Genomic DNA, 27456 nt, shown 5'->3' with positions numbered 1-27456 from the left:
GAACCAACCTTGAGTCTGGTATCAATGGTCTGACCGCCAAACTTATGAGGTCTTTATTTAATACGAATTTTATATTTTCGTGGGTTATTTGGAAGTGATCACAAATTTGTAAATTTTTAGTCAATACCTAAGATATGATATTTTGATCCATGCATGATTAATAGTAAAGTATATTGAAACTTATTATTTACATTAATCTATTAGAATCCTATCCCGTTCCGCTGATTATACAGTTCATACTTATGTTTCAACTTGACCGTCAATAATTGTACATTTGTACCTTTAGGTGGGGTCAGTTTTAAACAAATATGTAGAACTAGAATCAGTAAGCTAATCAACCTCGGTGCAGGAAGTTGTAATAAGGGTTATCTTTCGCATCGTTTTTAAAGATTATAAATAAGTTTATTGTGTTAACCTAAGTTTATTTTAGTGCATATTACTAGTTTTCGGTTTTGTATCCAATTGTTAATTTTGTTGAAGAAAGTTAAACACGATGAAAGGCAAGTTTTTTTTGAAGCTAACAACCCTAGTTTATTAATTAATACCGATTTGAGTTTACTTTAATTTTAGGTAATTTTGCTTTGATAATTATTTTTTGTTGTGTCCTTGCTGTGTTTGCTTCTAAGCCAATTAAGGGGAATGCCACTCGAATAAATTATTCTGAAGTGATTCGTACCAAACCGAAACCCTCATTCCCAGACCCTCGTTATTTTGACTGGGAACTATGCAAGGTACAAAGAATATTATTTACTGTATAAGAGTTTTAAGTAATTTTGAAATTGGTTTGATTGATCAATAGGCTCTGCATGCCACAGAGAAGAAAAATGCTGTTGTATCTACATTAAGTGCTAAGTTGGTATTACTAATGATTTATGAAGGAGCACTAGGAAATACCGCTAAACAAATAGAACAAAGCATTGGATTCTTTGGTCATGGAAAAGATATAAAGCTGCTTTATTCACATAAGTTACAATCATTACAAGTAAATTATGGATTATCATTTTAAATTTAGAAAGATAATTATGTTGGAAGGTGGTTGAGTAAATACTTGTATATCAGATGAGAAATTACAATTAACATTATACTAGGTAATCTATTAGACCAGTGTTCTCAAACTCAAATTATCTATGCACCATATATTTTTTCAAAGTTCGCGGGCCAAATATTAAGTGTCCTCTTTTTTACTTATACACTAAAAATTGAAGGCAAAGATACATAAAAATTCCATTCATCTAAAATATTCTAAAATTTAGAATCTAAATGATTTAATATATTATGAAATTACTTTTATTAAAATTACTATTACCAAAATTATTTATGTAAATATAAAAAAAGTAGTTGTTTATTTGGGAGCATATAAAATGTTGGAAAATAATTTCACTGAAAAAAAAGTTCCGAAAATAAATAACTGGAAAAATATTTGATTGAAAATAATTTCATGGTAAATAAAAGTAAGGAAAGAGAAAAATTGGTTTACTAATTTTATGGAAAATATTAATGGATGAATCAAAAAATTCAAGAACGGTTTAAAATAGAACACTAGACGGGGAAAGCTAATATCGTAGATCTCTATCAAGGCACTCTAGTTACCCCGTGTGTAGATCCGCTACTGCATATGGTAGGTATTAGGGATCTAAGCAAGCGCGTATCTGAGTTGTGATCATGGGAGGGCACTCATTTTTCTTCCATAGAAACTTAAAAATAATTTACTATTGATTACGTATTATTGTGTTTTATAGAATAAAAAACGGTGATGGGGGGGAGGCGCAAATTCCCAATTGCCCCTATATACGCCCTTCAATCTAAGGTACAATGATAATTTTCATTGATTTTTAGATTTCCAATTATTTATTTTCCTGTAAATTATTTTTAAATAATAAGGAATTCTTATTATTTATTTTCGTTATTATATTCTGTGTATAATATCTTTCATGATTTTAGGTTTCGAATAATTTATTTTCCTATCAATTTTTTCTAACATCTTTTTTTCATTCAATTATATTTTAATTTCCAAAAAAATATTTTCATAAACCTTGGCATTCTTTAATTTTATTTTCTATACTTTTAGAGTTCCAATCAAAAAATTAGTTTCCAATCATTTAGCACATCCCGTTTATTTCATTTATTATTACTACAAAATATCATTGAAATAATATGATGAACGTTAATTTAAAAAAAAATTTAAATTTAAATCTAAAAATATCTTGAGTAACTATTTATTTTCATTTTTGAGCTGCACTTGAAGCTTGACGTATTTTTTTTTTTTGTACCAAGCTGTCAGAGACGATTTGAACATTTATATCTTACAGGGCGGTATGATTTAAACCACCCCATCTACCTAGGAAAAATTGTATTGGCTTCCTTCTTATCACATTAAAACTACTTAAACGCTAAAACGTAAATTATGTATCTTCAAATATATTCAAAAATATACTGGTAAGCCTACTAAATTTTAATTTATTTAATCAAAATGTATATAAAAAATATTTTTACCGGGGCACTGCCCCGGTAGTAAGTGCTTACAAGCCGTTTCTGAGCTGTCTATATTTGCACAAGAATTTCTTGATTCCAAATGCAAATCAGATTATAATTTGACATTTGAAATTTAATTGCGACTTTTCGATTTGTTCAATTTCATGGAAGAAGATAATTGTTAACTACCGAACATGGATAAGAATAATATGGATGTTAGAAAAATGTTTCTTTAGTTTTGGATAACTGTTTACAAGGTATTTAAAAATTTCTGGAACTCCAACAGTATCAAATTTTGATTTTAATACAGAATTACATTGCAAATCAATTAACTCGAATTGTAAATTTCCCTCATATGTTCTACATTTATAGACCATGGCTCATTAAAAAGTAGAAAATCATCTTTATAATTTTGAAAATTTTTAAACCGTCTTTCATGGTCAATTTTACATTTCATCGGTGTGATATGAAACATTTAAACGAACAAATAACGCGTATAAACTTAAATTTAAAATTACACTTGAATAGCAACTAGTTACTAGTATGAACAAAACAATACTGGTCACCAGTGTTGCCAGTTATAATTTTTTTTAAAAAGCTATGAGTATTATCACAAAAGACCAGAAATCAGCTAAAAAAAATTGATTAATAATGAACATATTCAGTGGCGGATTAGGGGGCAGGCTAAAAGGCTTGTAGCCTAGGGCGGCTTTTTTTTTTATAGAATTAAGTTTTATTATTGACTTATTAGGTATATTTATTTTAATATATTTTTTTTTATATTTGTCATATAAACACGAATAAAAAAAAATTTAAAAAGTTATAAGTAGTAATATATTTATATGAACATTATATGATGCGTAACTATAGTAGGCTATAGTAAGAATATTACAATTATTATTACGATTTGAAAATATTTCATTTGTAATAAAATAATTACAGTTAGTTACTAGTTATTATTAATAACTTATTAGTACCTATGTACTTATTGGGAACATTCGACTATCCGAGTATAGGTATGTTCATATCTGGCTATTTATATTTCCGTTATGTGACTGTATAAGCATTGTTTATTTGTACTGGTAATGATGGTATCTGAAGAAAAATAATAGACATGAAATATTTTATTTTTAGAAGTTTTCTATTTTAAAGATTTAATATTAAATTTTTTTTTTTTTGATAAAAAACTAAATAAAATTTGAAAAAAAGGGTTTAGACCAAATATTGTTTGTTCCTTAGTAGAATGATAGGGGGGAAAGAGTGATTAGGCCTAGGGGCGCCAAAACGCTAAATCCGCCACTGAACATATTAACGCAATAATAAAATATTAATAGTTTTAAAATTGTTGGCAATTTCCATTTTTTTCTTTAGTAAAGCTATTAATCTTTTTGTCATATTTTACAAGTAACTAATATTATTAAAAAACAAGTAAATAAAGTAATAAGTAACAAAAATAACAAAACAAAATTAATAAGTAACTTAAAAAATGTTAAAATAGTGAATTAGTCTTTTAATCAGCCTTTTGATGAGTTATAAAATAATTATTAATATTATAACAATCATAATATTTTTATATAGTAAAATTAATCAACATAATTAATAGTTTATCCTTTTTTGTATTTCTTAGCAGTCTAGCATTAAAACAACAAAGAAGTAATTAAATAAAATAATAAGTAATAAAAATAACAAAATAAAATAAATATGTAGTACCTAAACAAATGTTAAAATAGTGAATTAGTCTTTTTAATCACGAATCTATAATCGTTGCACGAGCTAGGATCTACTAGTCCAAGATGTCAAGTGATAACTATTAACTAGATATTAGAGATGTTAAGTTCGTGAACGAATAGTTCATTTGAACTATTCACTTGAATGAATTGTGAACTAATGAACTATTCACAGAAAGGAACTAAATTTTCCATCTTAAGTAGATATGAATATAAATCCGATTCGTAGTTAACAACTACTGATAAATATAATTTGTTATGATAATAAACATAAATATGGTATGTCCATAGATAATAAAGGAATTCTTATATTATCTATGGTATGTCATATGGAGTGAAAACGAAAACGAAGGGAAAAACTCATGATATCAATGTCGTCAGTGGCGTAGCCAAGGGGGGGCTAAGAGGGCTATAGCCTCCCCCATGGGCCGTGTTTATATGTATAATGTATCTTGACTATTTAATAGAATCAATGCTCGTTTTAATCAAAGGCTTATTGATGTTATGCCATTTGAAGGACTTATTCCGGTCAATTTAAATATGTATGACGATAAAAATATTATAAAAGCTGCTAAAATATATGTCCAAGATCTCCATGATGATACCTCATCTATAATCAGGGCTGACCTGTTCATATGGAGGCAACAATGGAGTCAAAATACTATTCCAAAACCAAATTCTGCTCTTGATTCACTCTCTCATCGCACCAATCTTCGACCTAACATTAAAATACTTTTACAATTATTCTCCAGGTTACCAGTTATCTCTTTCACTTCGAAAAGAACGTTTTCAGCACTTAATCGCTTAAAAAAATTTTTAAGAAGCACCATGTCGGAAAACAGACTGAATGGATTAGCTATGGCTAATATAAATAAAAAAGAGCAATTCCATGAAAGTGAAATAATAACTGAATTTGCCAGAAATTCGCCTAAGAGAATGCAGCTGTCAGAGTGGAGCAAGTGACTGAACACTGAAACCAAAATTATTATTTTTTATTATTATAAATTATATATTAATAAATATTTTTAAAACTATACTAAAATGCGTTTAGAAACTTGGAGGTAGATGGTGGGGGGGTTAAGGGTGAATTCTCATATCCTCTCTTACCTTACTTATTCAAAAAATGTGGTTAGCCCGCCCCATTTAAAAATCCTGGCTACGCCACTGAATGTCGTTATGTAATATTATACTTAACGACATATATGTAATATTATACTTATATACACCAACGATTAATTAAAATATATATAATTCAAATCAGAATTAAGTTAGTTAAAACAATTAATGGCTAGAAAAATGCCAGGAGCTAGATAGGGTATTTTGTCAGTCAGATTAAAATGAAAAAGGCCAACATGGCATCACAGTTGGTCACAGTCAAACTGGTACCACATTATTACTGGACCTACACCGAAAAACAAATTATATTTATCTTTGATTATATTTACTGCATTTCAAATACTTTATTGAGTACCTACCTATAATAGGATTTCTGAACAATTAATATAAAAATAAAACACAAACGTCAGATAATATTTTATGTATTTATGATGCGTAAACATTTTTGTTCAAAATGTATGTTTATTGCGGTTTGTATGTTTGAGACTACTATATTAGACATTAATATTGGGCATTGTCCATAGCTTAGGTGTGAGTAGATTTCTGTTTTCGGTGTGGTTTTTTATTTTTCTTGATCACCCACCCCCTTATAAAACCTTTCTTTAAAAAAAAAAATAGATATACAAAACATAAGTAAGTAAAAATAAAATTTATTAGAAAAATTCATGTACAATCTGATTATCAATGAATGCCAGTCCCGGAAATTTTTATTTTTTTTGAAATTTTATAAAATTGAGAAAAAAAATAGTTATTAACTTTTTTTACCTAAGTACCTAGTACCTACCTAAAAAAAGGTTCAAGTGAGGCTATAGCCCTAATAGTCACACTTGTGGGCAGTGTCGTATTTAGAAACTTTTTTTTGGGGGAGGGTGTCATACCTAATAGCGAAATAATTTTATGATTGTATTAATCCTATTCTATATTACTTTATGTTGCGCATAGTGCATAATGAAACTGACAAGACGTGACAGTCATGGATTAAGATATTGATATTCTTATCGACCTATGATTACCCCACATTAGATTGTTTATATACCTACTATGTGAGTGCCGTGCGGTCGATTGTTATTATTATCCGATTACAATTTAATAATTAGCAATATTAATATTTTTTTATACATATATATATTTTCATTATACCTACTTTAATACTTTATTGCAGCGATTCACAAACTGCACCGCGAGCACTTTCTAAGGGCGCCGTGGTCTACGGTTCATAACAAATAGTTTAAAATGTTTAGTTTTTTTTCCTTATTGTTTCTGTAAAAACTTTATAGCATATAATGAAATATTTTCTATTGTATATTTGGACATTCTCATTTTAATCTTATAATATTTTATGTAATAATTATAATAATGATAACAATAATTTTTATTTATTCAATTTTTAAGTTTAAAAATTCATTAATTTATAATTAATTTAATTTTAATTAAATTAATAAAATTAGTTATCTATGAGTATTTTTTTTGTCCTGTCTCATGTTATTCACAGCAGGGCACTGTTGCTAAATTGAGTCCAAAAAAAGGCATCGCGGAAAAAAGTTTGGGAACCCCTGCTTTATTGAATAAACAAACTAAAATTTTTATATTACTGTTATGTTTAAAATTTGGCATTTTTAAATTTTTTTTTTTGGGATTTTGGACCCCCCCCCCCTCCTCCTCCATAAATACGCCACTGCTCGTGCACACGCCTATGGTCCATAGAGTTAATTTTGTGACATTGGTTCTTATTAAATAAATCCATAAGTTTTGTAAAATATTATTAATACCATATTTTAAAAACTAAAAACAATTTTTTTAAAAATTTTAAAAAAATTGTCTAACTCGGTATAATGACTTAATGTTAGCATTGTGTAAAATATTCAAATCATATAACTCTAAGTTAACATTTATACAAGAATTTCAGAATAAAATTTAACATAGGTAATTGTTCCAAGTATTTTTCTTAATTGTTAATCTCATCCTTTTTATCTTTATTATACTATTTTATATTCTTATATTTTAATCATTTTTTTGTTTTTTGACAAAAAAAAAAAAATGAAGTAATGATGGATATATATAACTATATATTATATAATTATATAACCTGTTGGTTGAAATAATTTTCAATTTTTAATTAAGTTATATAATTTAGGATCATGTTAAGGATGATTATGAATTGGATATTGGTACAACATTATTTATTGATACATCAGTTAAACTTAATGATGAGTTTTTAGCAACTATTACAGAGACATACAATTCTAGTTACCAAAAAATAGATTTTAGTAAACCTGAAAATGCTGCTTATTTAATAAATCAATGGGCACAAATTATGACCCATGGACATATACAAGAGTTAATAACTGCAGGTAATTAACTGAAAATATATTTAATATTAACATAGATTTATTAAATTTATGTAATTTCAGATGAAACCGATAAAAATACTGTTCTTCTTTTGTTGAATGCTATATATTTTAAAGGTGGTTGGAAAAATCAATTTGATAAAAATCTTACCAAGATTGGTACATTTTATTTGAACTCTAATTCTACAGTTAATGTTCCATTGATGACTACTTATAATGATTTTAATATTACTACTTTAAAGTCATTGAATGCACGAATAATAAGTTTACCATATAAAGTAAAATATGACTTATAAATTTTATAACAGCTACTCATCCAATTATTATTTTATAGGGTGATAAATTTGTTATGTATATAATATTACCAGATTCTCTTGATGGTTTAGATAATTTGATTGATAATCTTAATCCTTCAATACTAAGTGAATCAATAAAAAATATGACAAAAGTTTTTTCAAAAGTTGTGTTGCCGAAATTTAATTTTGAGTATACATCAGTTCTTGCTCCATTATTAAAAAAGGTTTGATATTTTGTTTCAATATTATATATATTTTTATTAAAAAAAATAAAATAAATTATAAACATATACTGCACATTTCTGTGAATATAATATTCAAAATAAATTGGCCAACAATTTGCTACAAATGTTTATGTCTTTGATTATAATGTGTTTTGCAATAATTAATACTGTATTAATTCAAAATATTTGATTTTAATAATTATTAGTTAGGGATTACTGATATGTTTGGAAAAAATGCAAACTTAACAAAACTAGGGTATGGTCCATTTGGTAGTCAGCTTATGGTATCTAGTGTTCTTCAAAAAGCTGGAATTGAAGTAAATGAAGAAGGAAGTATCGCACATGCTATAACTGGTTAGTTTGTTTTTATTTGAAAATATGTTTTACACAGCGTAGAAGTTTAGTCTATTCAATATTTAAGTTATTTTTCTTTGATTATGATAATTAAAATTTTTAATAATAAAATAATTATTATTAAATTTTAATTATTAATAATTATTAAATATATCATATTATTATATATATATATATATATTATTAAAATAATTATTAAATAAAAATATTTAAAATAATTTAATAAAATAATTTTATTCATAATGATATATTTTTCTTATAAACACTGTTTAAGCCCAATTTGTGCAAATATAAAATTGGTACAAAAATATTATACAGTATATAATAAAATTAAAAAATAAATTCAGAAATTATTTCTTTATGAGTTCTGAGTGAATTATTGTATTTTGTCAGAAATCTAGATTAAATAAATAAGTAAATAAATAAAAATACAGTTTGTACTAGTTATATATTATGTTTAATTTTCAAGATAAATTTAAAATAAATTTGTAGTAAATTTTAGATTCTATCAATCAATTGTTTATTGTTTTTTTTTTTTTTGTGTTAATAGTTTAAAAAATTATTCTAGAAAAAAATCTTGCTTATTTTAATTGAAATTTGAAAATTAGGATCAATCAAATATATTTATTAAGTTTAAGTTATTGCATACCATTGATTATTTTCACAAATATAAATGGCTTATTTTATTTTCAATTGATTTTACTTTGAATAATAAATCAAATTTTGACTTATTTTGCTATTTTACATATTTTTTTTTTTTTTTTTACTGAAAAACTACTGTGAAAAAAATTGAAAATACCCTTTTTATAATACTTACCATTTACTACCAGTCCAGAACTAATTAACAATAATTTGAAACTTTTTATGCAGACTTCTTTTGAAAAAAAACGTTTACAGATGAAAATAAACATTAATTAATTCTTTGTTTGATTAATAGTATAGTTAGCTTTTCTACATTTTTAAATAATTTGTTTTTTTTTTTAATATAGTAAACACCAAATTTAATCCACAGTTTTTTTGTAATTTTAATTTGTATAAATCTAATTGATATTTTTTAGTTACCTGAAACTGAAATAATTATATTTTTACCTTAATTGGTAGTGTGAAATTAAAATCTAACAAAAAACTAGACTTATGCAATTGGCTTTGACTAATGATTTTATAAGATTGATTAAAATTTTACGTTTTATTTAAATTAATGTTATTTATGTACATTATAGAAGCTGCTGTAGGTAACCGATTTGGTGAATCAGTTGAACATTTTGAAGTAAACAGGCCATTTTTATTCATGTTGGAAGATATTAAAATGCAAACTATTGTATTTGTTGGACAAGTGATGAATCCATTTATATCAGGATTACCTGAAGTTTCTAATTCTTTGACTCATACTCCAGATTCAATGAAACGTAATTGCCATATTAAATAAACTATAACTTACTAATTATGATTCAATACAGGAACTTGTAACTTATGTTTTTTAAAGGATTTAATTTTAAAACTCACATGATTTAATATATACTCTAAATTATTAGTTTTTGAAATATGTTAATTATGTTAAATTATTATATTTTATTAATTTATGTACACTTACTAATTAGGTTTTTATTAAATATAAAATATAAAATTTAACTTTTACATTAATTAAAATTAATAAATATATTAATTTTACAATTACACTTAAATATTAAAAGTAATATTGGTTTCTGGTTACCTATCCTCATTTATAAGCCTGATACCTCAAGGCTTAATTGCTTTAAATTCTCACTTACCGAATTATTAATATCATAATAATAGAAAAAACAATTAAGTATTTAATGTGCTTGCATTATTTTTATAAATCTTCACAGAATTATTAATTTAAATTTATCATGTTGCCATTGAAAATTGTTGAGTAATTACGTGTTCTATTCTTATTATTAAGTATTTTATTATGTGATGTAAAATTAAGTTGGAATTTCAGCAAATCATTAATTACTTACTTAATATATATAATCTTTATGTCAAAATATTGGGCAAAATGTTTGTACATAATTACATTTTTTAAGGATACTTTGTTGAATTTTTAAATCAACAGCAAAAATTTCTTATAATAATAACTAATTCAGTCAACATTTATATTAAAAAAAATTTAGTGCATTAATTATTTTTAATAAGTTTATAATTATATTATTGTTAATATTATATTATAGCTGTATTAAATGACCTTGATCTGAAAATGAATCTAGAATCAGATGATAATGTCCAACGATTTAATTTTTTTGATTCTGAACTATTTGAAGTAAGTGTAATTTAATATTTTTATTAACTATATTTTTCATTGTATGCAATTAATTAAACATTAATATTTACTGAATTTAAATTATTTTAATAAATTTATTTAATTTCCTTTTTTAATTTTTCATAGGAATTAAGTAGTTATGAAATTGATTCAAATTTTGTAGCTTCTCCCATTAGTATAAAAATAATTTTATCATTACTGTCAGAAGGAGCTCGTGGAGATACTTTGAATCAGTTGTATAATATATTACGTTTACCAAATGACCAATCGACACGGCATAATTTATTACGTCAAACTCAGTTATCTATAAAGAGTAGCATAATGGATGTGGTAGTTGTCAACAATATCTTTGTTCAAAATAAAATGATATCAAATTATTTCAAAGAAACTGCAAAGGATTTATACTCAACAAATATATCTGAAATTAATATCAATGATATTGACGCATCAATACAATTTATCAATAAACAAATTTTGTTAGATACAAGAGGACTTGTCAAAAATATAATATCTAAAGGTGTGAGAGTATTAATTTAAAAATATTTTTATTGATATTCATGCTTAATATTTTTTACTATTTTTAGTATTTTTCAGTAATATTATTTTCTTAGTTATCTATAACTATTGGAGATATAATTAAGTTCAGTTATATTTTACTAAACTAAGAAATGTAATTCTTATAGATGATTTTGATGGAAACACTCAACTTTTATTGGCTAACATCCTTTATTTCAAAGGTGATTGGTTAGTGGAATTTAATGAAAAAAACACTAAAAAAGAATGTTTCTATACAAAACCTAATGAGTGTGTGAAAGTTAATATGATGTATTTAAATGATGATGTGTCATACCAATACATATCAGCTATTAATGCTCATGCAGTTGAACTTCTTTACAAGGTGCCTAGTATAATGTGGTAAACCATTAGATATTTAGATTGTAAATAACTTAATTTGAACAAATTTCAAGAGTATTCTCATGTAAGTGAGTAGAATCAAAAAAAAATGTTGTGTTTTTGAAAATTGTTTTTTTTTGCAAATTCAGGACTTTTTGGATGCCTATGAATTAAACTCCTTTAATTTTAAAACTAACTATAACATTATATTTTTTAATCAAAATTTATATTTTTATACAGAATTTAATCTGAAACATCTGAAAATATTAAAAGTAATGTAACAAAAATAGATTGTAGGGACTCATAATCTCTTGTGGTTGTGAATCCATTTTTATCTAAGTAACATTTTAGAAATTATCTAAATTATCTAATAAAAACACTAAAAAACAATAAAAATAATGATGCTTGTTTTAATCAATTTATTAGATAAGTCTTTAAATTATTGCGTTATATTAATGACATACATCTAATTTAGAAAAAAAAAAAATTCATATTATTTCAGAATAAATGATTAAATATATAAGTTATAAAAATATTTTTCTGTTGAATCTAAATTTTTTCAAAGGTTTGGATTGATAAATTGTGTTATATAATTTTTAATTTGAAAGCAATAAGAATTTTTTTTGATCTTTATATTCTTTCAATAATTTATATTGATAATAATTTATTTAAGTTATGATATTTTTATTCAAATATTAGATATATTGAGAAATTAAATTTAATAAATTAATTTTGCTGAATTATTGTGTTTTGAACAAATGTTTAATTTTTAACAATATTAATCTTGTATTTACTTTGTGAATTATTAAAGTAATGTTTTATTTTAATTTAAAATTAATATTTTTTTGTCACATTTTAATTATAGTTTTTTTTAAATTTTTTTTCAAGACAATCTAAAAATGTATGATCAGATAATTTTTATTTACTGAAGTTATCGAAAAAGTAAAAATTCTACATCATGTTTTCTTTATGTTCTAAGCTAGATAGTTTTTCTATCCAAAAATCATTAAAAATAATTATTTTATTTGCAGATTTACTGACATTTTCACAATCATGCATCATGCACTCACGTGCGCTCGTAATTTAGCTTGTATAGCCGGTCTGTGGAGTATTACACTTGGGGTACACTTTTGAGTAGTGGTTCTAAACGTGGACGATGAAGTGGTGTATAATATAATATAAACATCAAAACTTAATATAGAAGAAAAAAAAACTGAAATACAGATTTTATGCTTGGCTTCGAGCCATGACTTATTTGTCATTGTTATAAAACTATATAATTTTATCCGTTTATCTTTAAAATTAGTAATAAAATTGGCTTTTAAGCACCAAGTAAAACTATCCCGCTGATCATAATTATTTATAATTTATAATTTAAAACTTTCAACAGTATATTTATATTTTATTTTTAATTTTAAATTATATACTTCAAGCATACTATTTTTGTTAGTTTTTTTTTAGGTGGCATTAAAAAAAAAAAAAAAATTGTTTCTAAAGGAAGTTTAAAAATTGTTAAGAACCACTGCTTTTAAGTTTCATGTCCTCTTAAAATTGGGGGATGGATTTTTCAATGTTTAACTTTTTTGAAAAATATTAATGTAAATAATATTTAAAACCTAATTATCACATCCAAATTTTATAAAATCAATTGAAATTAAACAATTTTAGGGATCTTAGAATCTAAATTTTTCAACAATAATTAATTTTAGTGTATGTACTTAATATAAACTTGGAATAAATTTTCTATAAGTTAGTCTACTTTAAGGTCAGATATAAAGTCTTAAAACTTTAAATTTTATTTGAAAAAAAAAAAATAAAAGAGTACCTTTTTAGGAATAAATTGGTTGTCTTTAACAAAAACTTTATGTTGTAAGCTTGTTTTATAGGAAGTCTGATACAAATTGTATTTTAAAATTCTAATTTTTTTGAGTCTTATTTATATCTTGCACTGAAAACTATTCTGGAAAAAGAATAATAAATGAAAACTTAAAAGAATAATGTATTAAATTTTTGATTTTAAAAACGTCTGTTTATCAATCAACTCAAGAAGTTTTTTTTATAAATGGATGAATATAACATGGTTAAACATTCAATTTTATGTATTTAAATATTCAATATATATATATATTTTAATTTTATTTATAGGATACGAATTTTTCAATGATAATATTATTACCAGATGGAAGCATAACAAACTTATTTAGAGACCTACAACATTATCCTCTTTCAAAAGTATTTTCTTCATTTCATAAAAGAAATGTTAATTTGCACTTGCCAAGATTCAATATTAATTACTCTACAAAACTGATGTCTGTTCTTCAAAAGGTAAAAATAAAAATAAACTATTGTTAATTAATCTTATAAAAATTGGGATTGGTGAATAAAATAATTTAGATGATTAAGTAACAATGTTCAGTAACTCTTGTTGAAGTTGTTTATGTAGCGAAAGAAATAGTAATTCCTTACTTCGAAAAATTGAGGTACCAAGAGTTTTTATGGGCCTCCTTTACTTATTGCCAGATCTAGGAAATTTGATTCCCGGGGTTAATAAAAATTAAGTGTTCTTACTTAGGTAGAAGTATGGGGTATGATGATGAATTTTTTTATTGTTAATTAGCTTAAGAGTGTCCTTAGTACTCAACAGTGCTTTAGGGTAAGTATACTCACTTCCTTCCCTGCCCTAGATCCGACACTGCATTTACTTATACTTATTTGGTTGAGATATACTTACCATTCTAATACAGTACTAGTCTTTGATAACACACAACATGGTACAACCAATACATTCATTGTTTCAATCAAAATTTATTAAAAAAAAAAGAGAAAAAAACACTTATTTAATCATAACATTTTATCATCATTTAGGTATGAGGAAAATGTTAAGTTTCTTAATAAGTATTATAATATATCAATTTTCATATATTTATATACATTATAGATGAAACTCTTATCTATGATTTTTATATATTTTAATAATTAATCTTATTCTTAACTGTATATTTGTGTATAATTTTTCAATAACTTTTTTTGATATATTGTTTAATAAGATGAAGTTAACATCAATATTTGGTCAAAAAGCAAATCTATCATTGATATTTGATCCTGCTATTCAAGTCTTCGTAAAGGATGTCATACATAAAGTAACAATTGAAGTCAATGAGAAAGGTTCAAAAGCCAGCGCAGTAACAGGTATTTTATTGAAATTAATGGCATGTTCTTTTATTATATTAATAAATAATTACTGATGAATAAGTATCAACATTTTAGTAATTTCAATATACGATTAAGTAGGAGTTACCTAAATAATGGCTAAAGGGTTAAAAATGATGAAAAATATATTATTTTATATTTGTAGCTTATCAATTAACATTAAAATGTTATATCTACAAAGAAATTAATTCAATGTTGTTGAAATTAATGAAAATTTAATACTTTTACCAGTGGCGTATTTTCAAAAAAAAATTTTGGAGGATGTCTTCATACATTTTTTTTATAAATCAGTATAAAATGGTCAAAATTACATTTTTATTTGTTTTATTATCTTCTTATTGAAAAACATAATTTTATTAATTATAAACTTTACGATAAACTCTATTCTATAAACTTAATTCTTTAATATTTTTGTCAATTTTTCAATAACTCTGTCAGGAATAATACTTAAATTTGGATGAATCGATAACATGGTAAAGCCATCAAGTCTTCTGAAACAAAATGTGATTTTTATCTTACCATCTCTATAATTAATAAATAACAATTTTCTGCAAACTACAGGCTACAGCAATAGGCATTAGCCTGTGAAGTGTATAATGTGTTTTGACTTGCACAATCAAAAACACCAATATTTTCGTATCCTGGTTTTATTAGTTTTATAAAATTAATAACATTTTTTTTTATTCGAATTTACAAAATTAAAAAACTTCAAATTAACCGAAATTTAAAAATTTGAAGTCTGGAAATTCTCGGGGGGGGGGGGGTCGAAAACCAATACCATACCCATAAATACGCCACTGTCTTTTATCATTAGAGGGAAGAGTTAAAGTCAATTCCCACTGGTCCAGGCAGGAGACTACTCGGTTTTAAAAAAATATTATCACATTGATTTTATATCTGACAAATCACATTTATTGGCGTCGGGTTTAGATCGGACGTCCGTGCTGGAAACCGAAAATAAAAAAGTTATCATTATCCCACAAAACACGGACGAATAGTGCTTCAAGTGGGCTTTTCTGACTAAACATGTCACAGGAGAGAAAAAACATAGGGTCAATGATAATAATATTATGCATGAAGATAAATATAATTTCAGCAGCCTGACATTCCCATAACCTTTGAATGAAATGAAAATATTCGAAAAAAATAATACGGCTACTTTGTAAATGTATACGGACTCGAGAGAAATTTCCAATCACCCCCTAGAAAATTCCCTACATATAAAGAAATTTATAAGTATACATCTTTCCGTTGAAAGTAGTTGATGAAGAGAAGTTTGATAGGTATATAGGTATAATAATGTGTTTTTTCACCATCGGATATTAATAGGAGATCGAAATGTTCTTCCTTCTCTTCATCAACTACTTTCAACGGAAAGACTTTATATATGGGAAATTTCAATGGCGGTTGGAAATGTTTCTCGAGTCTGTATACATTTACAAATGTAGTCGTATTATTTTTTTCGAATATTTTCATTCCTCAATATTACTATCCGAGAAAATCGCCCTGGCATAGGTCTTAAAAGCTCTATTGACGGACTAGTTTTCGATATGTGGTCTGTTGTATATCGCTTCTAATTTTAAATTGAATTTTTCTGGTTGAGCCGATGATTTCAAAATGTCTAGTAGCTCCAATTTGATCGATATGAGGAACGCCGAATAATTTAAAATACTTTTAATATTCTTTTTATATACCAAGTGACGGTATTATTAAAAGATGTCCCTACTCGTACAATACCAGTTGTATTTCCACCAATGTTCAGACGAATTATTTTTTGGGAACTCGCGTCGTATGCTATCTACACGAGAAATGTATCTACCACAATTGTTTGTTGGCGTTGTATGTTATCTACAATTTTCTACCCCGCAATCTGTAGATTGTAGGTGTCGTCTGGGCCAGTGGCGCAACCAGGGGGGTGGACTCCGGGTCTGGACCCCCCCACCCCTTGGTACGTATAATAGTATATTAATATCATATTCTAGATATATATATTATAATTTTTTATTATTTGTATTTTAGTTTATTTTGTCAGACCCCCCCCTCCATGAAAAATTCCTGATTGCGCTACTGGTCTGGGCATCTGGGTATTATTATATTAATGAACTTTTTTTCATGTCTTCAAAAAACTGGTCAAAAAGATTCTTTGATGCATTGATTGAACGCCACCACTTTTCCATCAACTGCCGTTCCAATAAGTTAGTGGCACCACGTGTTTTTATGCCATATTTTACTTTGACACATCTCCACGTAGACTCTATAGATTGGATATTTGCCGCTGTTTTAAAAATAGACGATTTGAATTTGTGTTGTAAAAATTGTTATTTTCTTTTTGTTATAAGATTATGTAAAATTATAACTCCCCCCCCCCAACCAAGGCTCTGAAGCCGCCCCTGGTTTCTGGATCAAGTGGAGCTGATAGCTTACAGTTTTTTTTTTTATTGTTTTTGAAATCTATTAAATTTATTTTTTTCGACTGCTATGGTCATTAGCATTACATTCGTATACTATTTACATTTATAAAGAGGAATAAAAAAAAAAAACAATAATTAGATAAATTATAAATAAAAAAAAAAAAAAATGGTAAACAATATTTTTAATTTTGGTAATGGTAATTGGTAAAATTAATGGTTTTAAAAAATTCTATAGTGTTTTATGAATTTTATGAATTTGGGCCTAGACTTGTTCCAATTTGGTGGCTTATATTGAGTTCCTCTCTTTGTTTTTCATACATTCTGCATTCTTTGTAGATGTGTTGGTGATTGTAGAACCACATGATTGGCATATTGGTGGGTCATCTTTTTTCATTAAGTATCCATGAAAGTAAGTCTTGTGTGGCCAATTTTGGCCCGATTTAGTTTTTTTTTCATTTGTCTAGCTAATATTTGGATTTTTTTTTTATCTTTCGACCGTTTGTTTGACTTGGTTTAATTTGTTGGTTTGGATGTTCCATTTATTTTTTCAAATTAAAGTGGTGTCTTATTTTATCTGTTTTCTTATATCTGTGAATGAGGAGATGTTGATATATTGTGAATTCGTTGAGTTTATAGCTAGTTTGGCATGTTTATCTGCCTTTTCGTTACCTATTATTACTATGTGTCCAGGTATCCAAATAATTATTGTATTGTTATTTTTTTCTTTTGCTTCTTCTAGTCTGTTTGGAATTTGAGTTGCTATATCACTAGGATTAAATTTGTTTTCCACACTAATGAGGGAGCTTAATGAATCACTTAGTATAATATATTTTTGGTTTACTTTTTTGTTTATGTATTTTATGGCTATTAGTAGGTATAGCAATTTCTTCGGCTGTATATATAGAACATGTTGATGGTAGTTTGAACGATGTCTGTAAATTGTTATGGTTATTCCATACTTATTTTATATAGGTTATTTCCAACTTTGAAACAATGAAAGATAGACGATTTTTTAAAATTGGTAATATAAATGTAATAATTCACTCTGCAAAGTAAAAAATATAATTTTTATGTATATAACATGGATGTATTGTAAAATATAATAAAATTTTTTTGTTTCTGCGTAATACGATTTCCCGCTTAAGATGTTATTTGTAACTGGTCCCTTGGAGAGCGTCTTAAACGGGTTCTACTGTAGATAGATTTTATCATTATACGATGTTATAAAACTTATGTCTCAAATATTAAAAATAAAACAGAAAAATATTGAATCTTCTATTATTAAAATATAATAAAATCAAATAAAGAAAATTACTTTGATATCTTGTGACCTCATACTATACAAATATGAAATTTTTTTTTTTATAAGATATTTTCAATCTGTTCTTAGGTCATAATAATTAAATATAATACAAGAATATATATATAAAGTATTGTTTACAAATAAATATTAAATAAACAGTTAATAATAAATTATACATAGGAGGAACATGTTACGTTTGAGGAAAGCAGCCACCCATTAGTGACACTATCATTTGGTAAATATGAAATATAAAATTAAGAAATAAAAATAAAAAATGAAGAAATACAAATTATATTATTCTAAACTATTAATATGTTCCTACCTTTTTGAAGAGCAAACTGGTTCACACTTCATCGAGATTAACCGTAACATCTATATGGACATTTAATATAACTAGCCCAGATAGTCTTTCTTGTCCTTTAGAGTTCCGTAAAAATATCTTGACGCGTTTGAATGTCGAAAAAGTTCGTTTGCGAGTTGCTGTAGAAACCGGTAATGTAGCTAGTACTTTTAATAAAAAATTAATATTTGGAAAAAGTTTAGGATTACAATAATTTAATGATTCTACAGCTGTATGTGGACGATCTACATATTTGAAAATAATCCTTTTTCTTTTCCACAATTTTAGTTCTGAAGGTAATGTGTCAACATTTATAAAATCTGAATATAAACTAAAATTTGATTCTAAAATAGGAGATGTCAAACAGATTTTTTTTTATTAATAAATACAATGACGATAAAATCGTTTAAGTTGATAATAAAATTATCATAGAATGGAATTGCAGTTGCAATACGAAAATAATCTTCAGAAATTTTGGTATCCACATTTATTCTTCTATTTTTTGAACGACTTACTAATCTTGGTATTTTTATTTTTTCTTCCTTGTTCACAGATGTGAACAATTAACTATATACTATATTATTAGATATATATATTATTAGAGAAATATATGTAGAATTAACAATATCCTCTAATTGTTCTGATTTATTAAATATTTCTTTGAAATTTTCATTAATATTTGTTCGCATATCTTCCACTTCACTTAAAACCGTCTCAACATGATCTACTACTTCACATTGTAAAATATTGAAGACATTTGGGGGGGGGCAGGGTGTCTGGACCCCCAAATACGGCCTTGGGAATTACTATTAGGTGACCAATTCTTACAACTCTGTGTTATTGTGGTAATAATTTTAAATAATATGGTCTTAAACATATGAAACATAATAACATATTAAACAATATTATTATTGTAAATGGAGAATTTCTATTTGATTCTCTAATATCGATTAATAAATCGATGGTATTTATACGTGCATACTTTAACATTTCTGATAATGAGACGAGCAGTAGGTACTCATTAGCGCTTTATGTATTCGAACATTGTACTATAGTTGTAATAATTTTAAATAGTCTTATTTTAAGTATAGTCTTAAAATGATTTTAAGTAATATAGTATTATCTACTTCGGTAAAATATACATGTTTGAGGGGAAGGTATAGCGGGGTATTATATAATCTTGTAATTATTTTAAATAATAAAATTATAATAGTATTATGAAGGGAAGGCGTAGTGGGGTATTATATAGTCTTAAATTATTTTAAATGATATAGTATTATAATATATGTATGAGGGGAAGTATAAAGAGAAAAATAATGGAAGAAAAAAAGAGGATGTTATGTAAAGGAGCAAAATTGAAAAAAAATAGTATAGGGGTATAATATAAATAGGTCATGTGAACGATAGGGCGGCGGTGGCTGGTCGAATGAGGTTGGCCCAGAACCCCCTATTTATATCTACTCTTATGAAAAGATTTCGTCGCTTTAGAGTAGCTCAGTGTGAGGCAATGGGTTGCTTATGGGTATTCTATTAACAAGCAACTCAAACAGACGATACTCGAGTATCCGTCACGTCGTCAGGTAGTTGACTCTTATGAATATGGTATAATAGTAAAACATTTCCCATGCGAGGCTGGTAATTCAATTGATTAATAATAAAATTACTTATGTACTCTATAAGATATTACTAAATAATAACTATTAGTTGTTAATATTATGCATTTGTTTGCAGCACTCACTGTTATGACTTTAAGTTATTCACCAAACACGGCTCCAGTAATAATAAATGTGAATAAGCCTTTTGGATTTTTCATTATTAACCGTGTTACAAAGAGTGTACTCTTTGGTGGTCAAATATATGATGTAAATCTTTCTAATCCCACACACATGATGCAGAAAGGATTTGATATTCAGCAATTGTAATTAAGAATTAAAATGCAATTAAAATTTATAATTGTGAAGTTAATATATAAATATATTTATGATATATCTTAATATTTTTATTATAACAAAATTATTGTATTACGATTACAAAATTATGTACTGCAATGATACTATAAATTATAAAATAGTATTGGTTGTATAACACATTTAAAATCTGATTATTTATAAAATTATAATTTGTATTTTAACTAATTATTTTTATAACTATGAAATATATAACATTTTCCATTTGAACTATCTACTTGTAGAATAACTACATGTATTTTTGGTTTAATATTTATTTAAATTTAATTTTTGTTTGTTTATTTATATTTTTTTAATTATTTTTTTAATTAGGGGCGTATATCGACTCCGCCTAAAAGGTTTTTTTACTTGTAAGAAACCTATCGATTACGCCGAATATTTTTATATATTGATTCCGCTGAAAATATACGAACATATATATGTAACATCACTATATACAAATTACATTATATATAGTATATATACTATACATATATATATATATATTAAAACTTTGCTCTTTCTGCCAGCCACTCATAATTTGTGTATTGTCTGTGTACATTGGGAAATATCTGATCAATTAGAGCATCTTGCGAATCAATGATTGTGCAGAAATCGGTCGGTAATTGTATGCATCCCGTTTTATCTGTAGTAACTTTCCCATAACTGATATCTAACAATTGTTTTGAGAATCTTCCACACGCAGCTTTTTTTGATTGAATCGCAAGTATCGAAATCGTCCGCTCTCTATCTTTACATACATGTCGATCATAAATTGTTGACCAAGCTCAAGACATCGTAGAATAACATTGTCTTGATTGTATCTAATCATCAACCCATATGCATATTAATCCTTCGAACTAACATTCTTATTTGTTTTGGCACCTGTTGCGGGATCTTGCTGTTTAATATTTCTGCAATACCCGTCATTTAATACCAAAAATAAAACTAATAGTTTTTAAATAATTTTTAATAGTTTTTTAATAATATCATTTTATAATTTATTTTCGATTGTGCAGTTATCGACCAGGTCAAAAATTATAAAATTAAACTACGATTTATTAAACAATAGCATTTATGAATATAAAAATAGATAAAAACCTATTTGCAGACCTACCAAATGTATATTCAAAATTTCATTAAAATCGGCTAAGCCGTTTTAGAGAAGTATAGTCACAAACACTGTGACACGAGCAGCAAAAAATGTGAACGTCAACGAATTTAATCTCAAAATACAACATGATATGCCGTTTTATCATGGACTAATGAAACATGTCGCCGAGTAATAGAAACTACTAAGGTACGTGAACATAGTTTAAAGGAGTGTTCGCAGAAGCATCTCAAACTCAAGATCAAAAAAGAGATTTACAAGATATTGAAAATAATAAAGCGGAAACACATTCCAAATACAGATAATTTTAAACAATAATTTTCATTCATAAATATGTTTAAAAATATTATTATTATTATGTTTTTTTATTCAACCCGTTGGTTGTTTTGCAACTATCCTTCTCCATTCTTCACGGTCACTCGCTACTTCTTTAAATGCCCTAAAGCTTCCAACTCCTGCATCCTTTTTGATTTTTCTGAAAAAATGTTGCGAGGTTAGCGTTTTCCCTCAATCATGCCCTCTAGTATAGTACTATGCAGTTCTTCAGGATGTCTTAATGTATATTCTATCAACTTTTATCTTCTCTTCTTAATTGAATCCATTAATGAACGTTCCTCGTTGACTATTTCCAGTACATCATGGTTACTTTTTCTTTTCATCCAGCTTATTTTTTTGCATACGTCTCTAGGACCACATCTAAAATGATTCTAATGCTTTTCTTTCTGTTATTAATATTATTGTGTTTAATAACTAATTATTTACTGAATAATTCATAATAAAATTAGTTTGACAATTTTTCCCGTTAAGTTTTTTTTATAGTTTAGTTTATTTAGTGTGATCCCCTCACTTATTTCTGTAACGGTGTAACATATATTTTATTTGTGCAGTTGGAAAAAATACTTACAATAAAGCATGAGTAAAAACTTCTTCATAAGTATTGGGACCCGCGAAATTATAAGTGATTTAGGGATAGGGATTCCATACGTCCCGTAAAATACGGGATTGTCCCGTGTTTGAATAAAGTGTCCCAGTATCCCAACCTAAATTTAAAAATTACATTTTTTCAAATAATTTAGCTTTTTAAATTTTAAATTATTTAAAAAATATAATATCTAAATCAAATGATAATTAATAATATTCGATTATAAAAACAAAAATCTGAAAAACAAATAAAAATTATCTCTTATGATTTTTTTTAGTATAGAAAAGTCTCCTTAATATATTTTTTTATAAATAAATACATTTATCATAGGAAAGTCATCTAATTATTTGTTTTTAATTATAATTTATATTTGTTTCAAGTATCAACTATTGCGAGTAATTATGAAGAAAATTAAATTTTACATGAAGGACATATGTACTCGTAATTTTAAATACCAAATATTTACAAAGAATTTGTACAACAAACATCATATATTTAATTTTGTAATATGATAATTGTTAACATAAGTCCCCTCACCCCTCCCTAAATTAACACCAATGTAAATTACAAGTATAGGTATGGTTTAAAATGTCCCGTATTTTTAAAAAATAAACCTGGGATCCCTAATTAGGGAGAAAGTGAAAAAAAGCATTAAAAAAAAAAAATACATAGTATACACACTGAAAATATTTAATTTAAAAAAAAGAAAGAAAAGTATGTTTATTAATGGTAATCAATTTTTCAATGATATTTTTTGTATTTCCATTCTGTCATTTTATGGTTCTATCGGTACAACAGTTATTATTGGTTTAATGGTAACTAAAGTAGGAAATATAATTTTGTGAATAAACATCATGAAGATATCGTGTAAAGAATTGATAAATAAATAAAAAGATTGACACAACAAAAAACATTTTCAATAACTACCAATACACTTTTGTAACCTCACTTTTCTGATGCCGGTATCCCATAAATAAAAAAATTATTAATACATTGGTATAATATTAGTTTCAGTAAAATAATTAAATCATAATGTATGAAGAATCTTACCTTATTAATAACATATATATAAACCGGTAAACAAAATTGAGCAGACATTTTTTTTCCTTCAGATTTATATAAAAACAACAAATGTGTAACAACTGTCTCTATAAAAACTTACGTACACAAAATACATACATACATATACACAGTGGTCGACTTGGCAAGATTAAAGAAGGGGGACTCTATTTACTTTAAAAAAAAGAGCATCCCCAAAACTTGTTAAGTGTTATAATTATAACGTAATATTAGTAGGGAGACGCTAAAATGTATGGAAATTAATTGGGTACCCCCGTGCGTCCCCTCTTAAATCGAGCACTGCATATACATATATATATCTGGGTGTGTTTTTTGTACTACGAATACGACGCTGTGTATATAAGTGTTCACTGCAAGTAGTCAAGCAACAAATGCATAGGCGCGTATAATGCCTGCATGCCCCGTACTCAGTGCTCCTCCACAAGTGATCCCAGAATACGAAGATCCGCACAAGAGGACAGTAGAAATAGAAAAAAAGAGAACACACTCAAAAAATAACGCCCTATCACACTCGCACATATGACATTTAACCATTCAAGTGATTTCTGTCGCACTTTTACACACTCATCCATACACCATATTTGCGTTTCATTTTTTTGTGTCGTTTCATTTGTCTTGACAATTTATTTTTCCCCCCAAACCTCAAGAAAGAAGTTTTACTTCAAAAATAAAAAAATAAGAATAAAACATGTGTAATCACTTGTATTATCAATTTATATTCTATACGTAGCGGAAACAATTTGTATGATAATAATGTTTACTCCCCTCTAAAAAAATTCCTAAAGGATAAAGAGAGAAATTGTGCAAAATACGTGCAACACTGTAAATTATACTATACAACCCATAAATCATGAGCATATTGTGATGCAAATTTATTCAATAATTTAAAATTATGGACACCTAGCAAAAAATATTTTTTTTTTTTTATTAATAATAAAAAGACAATCTATACACATAATCTGTACAATAAGTCATTATGCTAATAGTTAGAATGAACATAACATGATTCACATGATAGGGGAAGTCACCCACTGGTAATACCCCTCACAAATATTTAGGTTTTATTGTATTGTATTATATATCTAGGTGTAGCAAGGATGATTGTATAGTTGATGTTGTTTTTTTTTTTTTTTTTTTTTTCAGAGTAGTAGGTCACGATTCCAATTTATTTTTAGTCTACGTGGAAGTTGGTCAGGGATAAGATTTGAGGACATTTTTTGAATTAGGTGATTAATGTTCGATGGCAGTTTTATGTAAAAGGATTTATAGTGACGTTTTGAAAGTTTATTTACTGTTTCGATTTGTAAGTCATTATGAATAGATTCATTCGTTACATACCAGGAAGCACCAGTGATGATTCTAAGGGTTATATTTTGAAATGACTGGATAGGGCGGATGTTTGAAGGTTTGGCTGGCCCCCAAACTTGAATACCGTAGGACCATAGTGGTCTGATAACGGTTTTGTATAAAAGTATTTTAAGTTTTAGTTTTAGTTTGGATTTTAGGAGAGGCCGAAAAAGGTGGAGTCTGCTATTCGCTATTTTTCTTTTATTTTTTAGGTGAGGATCCCAAGTTAGGCGTTTGTCAAGTATTATGCCGAGATATTTGGTTTCATTACTGACAGGAATATTCACGTTATTTAATTTAATTAAGGGACAGTTGCCATGGCGAAGGGTAAAAGTGACTTGAGTTGACTTGTTTTCATTTATTTTTATCAACCAGTTTTTACACCAGGCTTCGATTAGGCTAGTATGATGTTGTAGATTGTGTGCAGCTAAAGAAATATCATCGCTTGTGGACAATAGGGCTTTGTCGTCGGCAAAAGTGGCTAATAGTGTGTTGGAAGTTTGTGGAATATCGGCAGTGTAAATATTATAAAGATCAGGCGCTAGATCGCTACCTTGGGGCACTCCTGCAGTGATGCTGAATCGGGGCGAAAAGAAGTTTCCTTGTCTAACAGTGAAACTTCGATTATCTAGAAAAGATTTGATAACTAAAAATAATTGAGCTGGCATGAATTTTTTTAATTTAAATAATAGCCCGTCGTGCCAGACCTTATCGAAGGCCTGGGCAATATCCAGGAAGAGTCCAGCACAATATTGCTTTTTTTCTAAGGCAGAGGCAATTGAGTCAGTGAGCCGATGGACTTGGTGTATAGTGGAATGTCCTGGCCGAAAACCAAACTGGGTGGAAGGTATGATTTGATGCTCGTGTAGGATGGGTCGAATTCGGAGAAGAATCAATTTTTCGAACAATTTTCCAAGCGTTGGTAAGAGACTGATGGGTCTATATGATGAAGCTAAGTTTTTTGGTTTTCCTACTTTTGGTATAACTATTACGACCGCATGTTTCCAGATGGTGGGAAAATAAGAAAGCCGCAGCATTGAGTTGTAAATATGTGTTAATGAGAGGATACATTTTTTTGACAGGTTTTTTAAGACTTTGTTTGTGATTAGATCATGCCCAGGTGCTTTACGTGCTGGTAATTTCTTGATAAGACAAAAAATTTCGTTGGGTGAAATCGATTTTATAGGAGGAGACATTGGTAGGGGAGAAGAGATAAACTCATTAACTTGGCTCAAGTGTTCAGGATTCGGAAAAATGTCTTGGTGGGGCTTGAATGTATTAGCTAAGTGTTCGGCAAAGATAAGGGATTTTTCTTCGTCTGTTGACGCTAGCAAATTATTACTTTTGAGGAGAGGTGGAATGATTTCTCGGATTTTAGTTAATTTTTTTGTGGCTCTCCATAAAGAATTGGGAGTGGGTTCTAAAGAGTTGATATAATTCTCGTACTGTATGGCTTTGTGCTTGATAAGTTCTTTTTTTAGAAAATTTGATAGGTGATTGTATATTTTTTTGTCGCTAAGGAGACGAGAATTTTGCCATGTAGATCTCGCATTTCTTTTTTTGTTTAAAAGGAGTCGTAAGTTGAAAGGGAGAATGTTTTGGGGTTGTGAATTGACGGGGGTAGGTTTAGTTGAGAAAATAGCTGCTTTTTTTATTATTTCAACTAAGTTTTGTGCTGCATTTTCGACTTGGTCTTGTGTTTTAAGTGAAACTCTAAGATCTATTAAATTGTCAAGATTAGTTTTGAATAAATCCCAAGCGATGGGTCCTTTGGTGAGTGAGGGCCGATCATAAAACAGTAGTGTTTCATTAGTCGTTAGTAAGTGATATGAGACGGTGTGTTTAATAAATAATATTATTTGTTATGAAAGTTTATTAAAAAGTCATTAAATTAATAATTTATTTGTAAGCAATCTTTCATTATTAATCTAAAAGGCAAAATTGAGTCAATGGAATCATTTGCTGCAGATAAGTATAATTTAACTAGAAAAGAATTGGTAGACAAATATAACAAAGAATATACTAAATCAGAGTTGTATGAGTATTGTAAAATTAATAATATCAGTGGATGTTCAAA

General features: G+C 27.0%; 1 protein-coding gene across 1 annotated transcript; it reads left to right on the top strand.

Annotated features, from left to right (window-relative positions):
- The first annotated feature begins 182 nt into the window (after positions 1–182).
- Positions 183–20967, top strand: LOC112694594. Its single transcript, XM_025570115.1, has 14 exons — positions 183–500; positions 571–731; positions 800–982; positions 7450–7666; positions 7727–7941; positions 7998–8183; positions 8390–8537; positions 9758–9943; positions 10727–10815; positions 10942–11332; positions 11499–11713; positions 13855–14034; positions 14757–14898; positions 20705–20967. Exons 1-14 carry the CDS (start codon positions 494–496, stop codon positions 20893–20895), a joined length of 2511 nt encoding a protein of 836 aa, XP_025425900.1. The 5' UTR covers positions 183–493; the 3' UTR covers positions 20896–20967.
- The last annotated feature ends 6489 nt before the right edge of the window (positions 20968–27456 follow it).

This window comes from Sipha flava, unplaced genomic scaffold (assembly GCF_003268045.1).
Source record: "Sipha flava isolate LNK unplaced genomic scaffold, YSA_version1 131_pilon_pilon, whole genome shotgun sequence".
In the NCBI taxonomy this organism is placed as follows: domain Eukaryota; kingdom Metazoa; phylum Arthropoda; class Insecta; order Hemiptera; family Aphididae; genus Sipha; species Sipha flava.
Note: the sequence above shows the minus strand (reverse complement) of the source record. Positions and strands in the feature narration are given on the sequence as shown.